Here is a 9,279-nt window from a genome sequence, read left to right on the forward strand (position 1 = left end):
TCAGACACAGAACACCAATTAGTCAGACAATATATTGAAATTTTTCAGAAAGAATACCAACAAGGGCCAAAGTCCTCACTCTCATTGTTATACACATACTAGAAATGAACATGTACACAGCAGAACTCTGGGGAATCACATGCACAATTAACCGTTCAATGATGCATGTCCATGTCAGCACGACTGTTAGAAGAGGCTTGTTATGTTTGTTATAATCCCACTCACATACATAATGATATTAAACACAGGCCACACCTCCACCAGGAATGAACATTATGAACTCAATACTCTTTCCTTCACAATATCCTATATCCAATAAATTTCACAATATCCTGTGCTGAAATCTGAGAGACGGGCTTCACTAATTACAACAGTACTACAAACGCTTGTGTAAGGAACAGACAGTAATATAAAACAACACACTCTTGGCCTCCTGCAGTCTTCTTTGGTGCATACTGGATGCACTTTTATTTTGCATCATGTGAATTCAAGTTCATATTGTTGGATGCGATTTGATGGGTCTTACTAAGCACACTAAATGCAAAGCGTGGAGTTGTAAATTGAGGTTATGTCCAATCGTACTATAGATGTATAGATATTTTGGCATTAGAAGCCAATCAAATTCTAATCCTAATCTTCAAAAAACTTTATAACACAAACAAAATATATAAGGAAAAAGTGAAAGTAAACAGACATTACGTACTAACTTGCAGTGAGGATAAACCAGTGTTGTTACTGTTAAATACATTTTTTTTTAACTTAAACTATTATTTTTACTTAAAATAATTTTTGGTAATTGAATAACGTGGAAATAAAATATAAAACGTATACAAAAATCAGAAATGTTGTCATGGCAGCTAACTGAAATAAATAGGTTTAAATTGAAATACTGAATTACTAATCACTAAAATAGAAATAAACTAAAGCTATATAAAAATATATCTATGTATTTTTTTTTTTTACAAATTTTCATTTCAGTTTTATTTTTAGTAATTTCAGTAGATCAAGTTACACTAATTGAAGTTTAAGGGTTTAAAAAGTTCATTTTATTTCAAGCAACAACTTTTTAATGGTTTTGGTTTTAGTTTACTATAATAACCCTTATTGTAAAATAAATAAATAAATAAATGAGTAAAAAAATAAAAATAAAATAAAAAAATAATAATAATTTACTATGTTCACCTGCATGATAAATAATTTTGGTGCTGTGTTGAGTCACCACTTGATGTCTAATTTAAAGCAGAGTCCTGATGCAAAACCACTGTTGGATTGCAATAAAATTCTTACTAAAATAATGTTTTAAAAATATTTCCTATTTTTAAATGAGTCCAGCTATATTGAGAAAACAGTCAAAGCTGAAGGGTTTGCAACAACACCTTGTAGCGGTAAGTATTTACACAGCACGTTACAGCACTTCCTCTTGTACCTTATTGCTCAATTGAATTAATCGACAGAATGAAGTCTCAATAGGAAATAAGGAGGAGGAGGAGGGGGGCATGGTCACCTGAGAAACGGGACCGTGCACCTGTCACAGTGTAACCGTAGCGATCACCAAGGACACCAGCTCCTGCTGTAAATAGGCCATCAGTATGTGGGCCGATATTATTAGGTGCTCCTGAAAAGGCTTTTGTTCTCTCATTCCATCATCTATGCTGTGCTACAAACCTTGTTACACCTGTACAAAGAAAGTGGCAAACGTGGCGAAATGGACAGCTTCCCACGCAAGGGTCTAATAGCTCATTTTCTAGGGGGAAATTAAGACCAATTCAGAATTCACACAGAACAGCAACCACTGGCAGAAAAACTGCGCCCAGATCTAGACTTCACTACTGCCACCTGGGAGAATCAAAGAGATTTTTAGTAATATTACAGGCCTACTTTTATTTTCCACGGATGCATTAAATTAATCAAAAATGACCGCACAGGCATTACAAAAAATTATATTTCAAATAAATATTTACATTTAAAATCATTCCATTTAATTTCTATTTATGTTTTATTTTTAAAGATGAATTGTGTAATTTCTCTTCCACTAGAAGTACAAAATGCAATTGTACAAAATAATGACTGTCAAAAAGAATTTTTTAATGTCAAGGGAGATTGTTTCGCAAGTTGCACTTTCAATGAGCACCACAAGAGGTCTCTACACCACACAGTCGGAAACAGAGAGACCTGAGACGGCAGGTTTGATATTCTCATCATGACACAGATTTCCAAATGTTGCTCTTCGGCCTCATACGGCAAACATCTGATGTGTCAAGAGTCATTTCCCATCATCACAATCATTAATAAACATCACTATTAAACAGACCGTCGATTAATTGTGAAACAATCACACTAGCACATATGAAAAGGAGCGGCAAACAAACGACTCAACCCTTCAACACGACATGCGTTTCATTCGAGGAATACGTTTACACATTTGCACATTATGTTTAGTTAAAAGATGCAATTTCTTAATAGTAATGAGTTATTCAACCGGATCTAAAGAGTACTAGCACGAGTACACATTAAACTTCAAAAGGGTCACGCAGCAGCCAACAGGCACACACGCTCAGATTATGTCATAGTCTGTAGTCACATTAGCAGAAATGCATTGTGGGGATGCAGATCAAACAGAGGACGGATGGTGGGAAGAAAAGAAAGAGTGGTGGTGGTGCTGGTGGTGGGTTACCTTAATCCCATCCACTGCATTATGGATGACAGTGGTCTGTGTCTCCTACAGAGCGACAGGGGAGGAGGGGGTGGAAAAACATGAGGAGAAAAAAGAAGAGAGAGAGCGTGTGTGGGTGGATGGGTGTTTGTGATTGCCAAACCAGTAAAAAATGAACAAACAAAACGTGCACAAAAACCACCAGAGAGCTTCATAAAACAAATTACTGCACGTTAGGCTCCAATATTTCAAAACTATCAACTACGAACGGACAAAATCAGCCTGAAATCGCTGAAAGTGAAATAGCGAACAGAACGACTGCGGATGCTATCGCAGCCGCTATACTTAAATGTTTATTTTAATCCGTCTCCTCTACGTACGTGTCAACCCCGGAAACCTGCTAGCTAGACACACATCAGACCGCATAAATTTGTAATGCCCACTTCTCTCTCGCAGGAAGTAACATTCCCTTATTGTCCAATCAGCAGCCTGTGATACCCATCATTATGAGGTATTCATCGCCATGACAACCGTTGCCCCGTGCAACAGGCAGCAGTTGCATGCTAAAGTTACTATGGACACAGAGGCTGTGTCCGAAAGCTCTAAAATGCTGCCTTCGGAGGGAGCATTCCAAGGCAGGACGGCATCAAGGCACGTCCGAATACAAATTCTGCTTCACTTCCTGTCTCTGGAGGTACCTTCTTCTGATCGAATTTTGAAGGCAGCATAGATGTATCCTTCGCTGCCTTTGATATCCCACAATCCTGTGCGTTCCATTCCATGACGGTTGAGATAAAAAAATAAAGATGGCGCCTGAAAGTTGCGTTTGGTGGTCAGTTTGTGTTTAAATGTATGATTCTGACTAACTTTTTGCACTTTTGATGTTATTTCTAGCGAGAAATCAATATTATAATAATTAAATATTCATTTAGTTATCCTCAAAACTCGTTTTATTTTGTTGTAGATCATTAAACCGTTACGCTGCCTCAGAAGCCTGTCCGAAATCAGTTTCATGAGGTGCCTTCATGCAAAAACGCTGCCTGCAAAGTCATTGCCTCATAAGGCAGCTAGGCAGCAAGCCAGCTGCCTAGGCTTTCAGACGCAGCCAGAGTCTATAAGAAGCTGCGAATGCTAACAGTTAATTTCCTTTTTAAAGGGATAGTTTAGCCAAAAATTAAAATTGCATCATCATTTTTTCACGCTCAAGTTGTTCCAAACCTGTATGAATTTCTTTCTTCTGTTGAACACAAGAGAAGATATTTCGAAGATTGCTGGTAACCAAACAGTTGACAGTAGCCACTGACTTGAAAAAAATACTACCGAAGTCAATGGCTACTGTCAACTGAAAATAACTTCTCGTGTTCAACAGAAGAAATAAATTCATACATGTTTAGAACAACTTGAGGGTGAATAAATGACAGAATTTTCATTTTTGGATGAACTATACCTTTAAGAAATTTAGTTGATTAGTCTTACTGATAAAATTGTTATTGTCACATAGCTACATATAAAAATATATTTATATTGCTTTATATTTATTTTTGCATTATGACATTAATGGTGTCTGATTAAAACAGTGTTAGTGTTGGTACAGTTCAAATTCTCCTGTTCAAACTCTTATCTTCAAACTCAATACTTCTGTCATCATTAAATATCAGTATCTGTCATTATTAAATGATTATTTTTTCCAAATATTAAAAAATTTCAGTAAAATATTCAAAAATACAGAAAATATATGCAAGTATATAATGTGTTGTATATTACCATGCATTGTTATACTGGCACCTGGCACATAAATTAGTTAGAAGAGATTAGTTAGTGAAAAACTGTCTATTTAAAAAAAAATAAGATTTAATTATTTTTAATGTTTATGTAAACATAATCTTTATGTTTTTTTAGTTCTTACATATAACATTTTAAATATCCTTGGCTGCTTGATTAAAGTAATGGTTATTGTGAAAAAAATTTAAAGGCAAAGCAAATTTTAAATACAAAAACATAAATATGGAGATATATCAAAAGGGTACAAAATAAAAATATCATCCAGTCCTACACAATTGTGCAGCTAATAGTAAAGCTGGAAGGGAAGCCATGAAACAAAGCACTGAGGCTAGAGTCTTTTCTGACCATAAACACCTCCTCACTTCACTTCAAGGTTGAGTAACTATATCTGCACCATAAAACGCACACACACGAGCAGCACACAAACTCCACAGTGGCAGCATTAAAGGGCAACTATGAGAGATCCTAAAATATTCTGATGCCACGTGTTGCAATAACTGTATATGTTGGAATGTATGTCATGTTTCCATTAGGAGCTTCCTTCCTTAATGCTCAGGGTTCACTCTAAAACCTCTTCACGGAGCTTTTACAGACCACAGAAATCTACAAAAATCCCCTCAGAACATAGACGATCCATCTATATCCCTCAAGCATGTCATTAAACATTAAATAATCACATCACCCATGTACCCACCATGCTGGCATAATGGCATTTATTAAATTCCCTGCCAACTCCAAGCAATAAACAACCTTCATTACCTACCGATCAAAGCAGAAACTGAAAGTCAAACTGGCATTATGCAATCAAAAAAAACAACCCCATAAATGTGTGACTAGAGTGTATAGTAATATATCAGAATGACAGAGTGCAACTGAATAAACAGAGCTTAACTGGGTCCATGGACAGATCCAAAAAGCATAAGGGTAAATTAAAAAAACAGTTGTGCCACTTTAAGGCTGGGTCATTTAAAAATGTTCATAAAGCACTTACAATACCGTTTAACTAGATGGCACTTGCTCTGGAATAGTGCTGCACCTTTAAATTAAAAAATATTTTTCTTTTCAGCGCAAACAAACCTCCTTTCACTTGATCCAATTAGCATTGCGTATAAAAGTGTTTAATATAAGGGAAGCTTGCAAATAAAATAAATGATTTATTCATAATGTATGTAATCAGCAGGCGCAATTCCTAGTGAATTCACAGATCTCTCAAATATAAAATAAATATATACACACATATTTGTCAGTAAGATTTTTGAAATAAATTGATTGTATTAATCAAAAATGACAATAAAGACATTTGGAATGTTCTATTACAAATAAATGCTGATCTTCAAACTTCCTGAGATGCACACATAACACACTTGGAATGGCAACAGCACTGCTCAGAACTGTAAACATTCAACTCAACTGACAACTACAGTATACTAGACCCAGTGGATTTAAGTGAGGAACACCATTAAGGATCTCAGTGAACCAAACAGCCGCTTCTCACCACTGCAGCCAGGAAACCGTAAGAATAGTTTAAGGGCTGATTCTAAGAGCCCTAGCAGGAGTTCCTATCCCCAAACCAATCCAGATCATAATGATGATGCTGACACTGCTCACTCACTGACCACAGTTCAAATACAGAAATATAATGGCCCCAAAAGTATTTCATCATTTTAGACACCCTTAAAAATGCAAGAATGTCAGTGCATTAGATAACTAATCATCAAACATGGACCATTTTAACGATGTTCTTACTACGTTTCTGTGCCTTGAACGTGGTAGTACCCTTGCTGTCTATGGGGGGTCAGAGAGCTCTCAGATTTAATAAAAAAATAATTATTATATAATTATAAAAATAAAGTTATTTACATAACACGCTTAATGTGTGTTCCGAAGATCTGAACAAAGATCTTACGGGTTTGGAATGACATGAGGGCGAGTAATTAATGACAGAATTTTTATTTTTGTGTGAACTATCCCTTTAATATCAAATGCCACTGGTTTGATATCCAACTCATTTAAATTTATACAATTTAAGGGCAGCTTCAGTACACAAATATATTTAGAGGCCACTGTATGCACTGTTTATACAGTACATACATTTTATTTTCTGCTCTAAACACCGTATCTTTGCATTTAACATTTGCATTATAAAATACATTGTGTTTATATTATTTCATTTTATTACCAGCTTTAAATTGCAATTTTTTTTTTTTAATATAGGCTTGCACTCAGATGCAATGAAAAAGTTGGTAAAACAGCACACAAGAAAACAAACAAACAAACAAAAAATCCTTATTGTACTAAAGATTGCAAGTGCAGTCACAAACAGAGGGGGAAAAAAAGAATGGATTGGAAGAAAAGAAAAGGACTAGAGAGGTAAATACCAGTGCAGGAGAGGGGAGGTTTCCCTTGGGACTGGTGACTATGCTGTTTTTGGTGCTGTTTGTCTGGGGCTGTGCAGGAAAACACAACATACATTCGGATTAAGAAAGTGTCAAGTTAAGAAGGAACGAGGGAGAGTTCGGCATGCACATGTACACAAGCACACTCACACAAACACATGCAGTAGGGTACCGTCATTATCTGTTTTAAAGTAACTGACTGATGTAGTGCCAACTACCTATTTACATGAAAACAGTGTTATTCATTGAGACACAATGTTCTCTAGCAGTGAAAGGGAAGGGAGGGTCATTATTAAAGTCTATAAAATGCTTTTCGCCAATTTGGCTTCCTAAACTAATCCATTATACCAATTAGCCACATTACATGCAGAGGCGGATTAGCTATGGGTGTTTATTTGTACTCGGGGGTCCCTCAGCACTCATGTTTATGAGCTTGCAGTGGTATCTAATGGTCCATTTTCCCTTGTACAGCTCAGGCACTCACGCGAATGTCGTTATTATGTGTCTATGTGCAGGAGGCATGGTCAAGGGAGATGAATGAACAGCAGCCCACGACTACTGGATCCTTACAAGCATGAAACAAATTCACATGAGCAAAAATACATCATAAAATGACTTTGGCAGTAATGGCACACATATCCATTCAAATACACACTGTTCCTAGTAACTGGACCACTTGATGGCTTACAGAATTCATTAACAATTCCCAAAGACTTATCACAGATGGTCATGCATCTCCATGGAAGTCCAACTTTATCCAAGTAAACAGGGATATTGTTGGGAAGGACAACCAGCAATGCTATCCTCTTATGGGAGCCATAAGAAAAAATTCCTGAGCACTGAGAATATAAGCGTCAATCCTGCAAATAAATGTAAGTTGAAGGAAACAAGCAGATTTGGTGCAGTCAGAACCCTGGGTTGTGCATAAATAGGATCTTCAGATCTTATGGAAATATTGGGAAAAACACAGGGTGGAACTGGGAAAACACAGGGTCTTACACTACATGACTATTCCATTGCCTACCTGTGTATGAACAGAAAGGCCTCTCCTAAACCTGCTTTAGAAAGCTTCCAGAGTGGTCAGTATTAACCAAAATACATCCAATTACCAACATGAAGAATGAGATCCAGGAGGTTTGTGGTGTCAATGGAAGCCGCTCAAAATGATTCAAACAAAAGAAAGAACAGCAAGGAGGAAACCAGTGTTTGTCAGAAAATACTTAAGAAACAGGACACTTTTACTGGGACCAAGTGGTCTCACAAAGCCAGATCTGAACTCCAAAAAGTCTAGTCCACAGTGTGTTCTGGCCAAGAACTGTGCACTTAGACATTCAGATACTGACTGCAACCATTCTGTTCATTTAGTTTTTATGTGCCACTTTGGGATGGGTTTATCTGAAATTAATCATATAAAATAAGACTAGACGTGTGCCCTTAAGGCCTGTTCACACCAAAGATGATAACGAGAACTATTAAAGGCCCTGATATACATCAAGCAAAATCAAAGAATAAACCTGATTTTGAACAAAACCAGGCCAAAATAAAGTTAGTTTGGGGAGTTCAAAACAGCTTGCCAAAGTGAACTTTCCAGAACAGCTCCATACAATAGTTCCAAAAGTTCCAAAGCTGTTGTTTACCATTGGTCAGAGGCAGGCTCCCATCTTCTTTTACTCCTCAGCAAAGAACGAAAAGTGTATCAGGGGCTTAACTATATAGTTTTAGTACTTGTTCTAATTCTACAAGCGTTCTCTACCGCAGGTGTGGACACGAACATAGTTTTTGTTATAATTCTTGATGTGAACAGGCCTCTACTATTGAAAAGCTGTTTAAGTCTGCCAATCACATAATATGAATCAGGTGCTCAGTGGATAGAGTGTGGGCAGTCTGTGAGGCTGAGGGCCTGTTTACACCTGGTCATTTCATGCGTTTTTGCTGATCGGATATCTATCTGATTTGTTAAAACGTTTCCAATTACACTTGGCCACATAAATGTGTCGTCGCAAAACGGATTTAAATCCGATTTTCAATTCCCGCGCTATATTTAAATTTAACGGAGTTCACGTCAACGAAATAAAAAGATAAGCACTGCATTTGATTAATTATCAGCTCATTTCAAGATCAAAGACTGTAATAGGAGAGCGCGCGGCATCAGCACTGGAAAGATAAGTTTGTCTTACTACTTTTAATGAAGATGATTGTGTGTTGACCGTCTGCGTCTTAGGGCCTGTTTACACCTGGTCACTTCATGCGTTTTTTCTGATCGGATAGCTATCCGATTGTGAAAAGACCAGGTGTAAATGCCCTCCGAAACACATTCGAGACGGATATAAATTCGACGCGCAAACTGCCGCGAATGAAACAAAGTAAGATGCAGACGGTCAACACACAATCATCTTCATTAAAAGTAGTAAGACAAACTTATATTTCCAGTGCTGATGCCACGCGTTC

General features: G+C 36.9%; 1 protein-coding gene across 30 annotated transcripts in view; it reads right to left on the bottom strand.

Moving 5' to 3' along the window:
* LOC107696072 (calcium/calmodulin-dependent protein kinase type II subunit beta-like) overlaps window positions 1-9,279 on the bottom strand; it is a 65,306-nt gene that overhangs the window by 8,491 nt on the left and 47,536 nt on the right. For 17 of the 30 annotated variants that reach the window (XM_016496245.1, XM_016496230.1, XM_016496227.1 and 14 more), the window contains 2 exons: window positions 6,814-6,882; window positions 2,675-2,719 (listed from right to left, as the gene is read on the bottom strand). The exons of 7 other annotated variants lie outside the window; for them this stretch is intronic. In XM_016496245.1, the coding sequence (XP_016351731.1) occupies window positions 2,675-2,719; window positions 6,814-6,882 (114 nt within the window). The remainder of the gene's footprint in view (window positions 1-2,674; window positions 2,720-6,813; window positions 6,883-9,279) is intronic. 6 more of the 30 variants (XM_016496248.1, XM_016496234.1, XM_016496243.1 and 3 more) reach the window with 1 other exon arrangement.

The sequence above is a fragment of the Sinocyclocheilus anshuiensis genome, unplaced genomic scaffold (assembly GCF_001515605.1).
Source record: "Sinocyclocheilus anshuiensis isolate Anshui unplaced genomic scaffold, SAMN03320099.WGS_v1.1 scaffold935, whole genome shotgun sequence".
NCBI lineage: Eukaryota > Metazoa > Chordata > Actinopteri > Cypriniformes > Cyprinidae > Sinocyclocheilus > Sinocyclocheilus anshuiensis.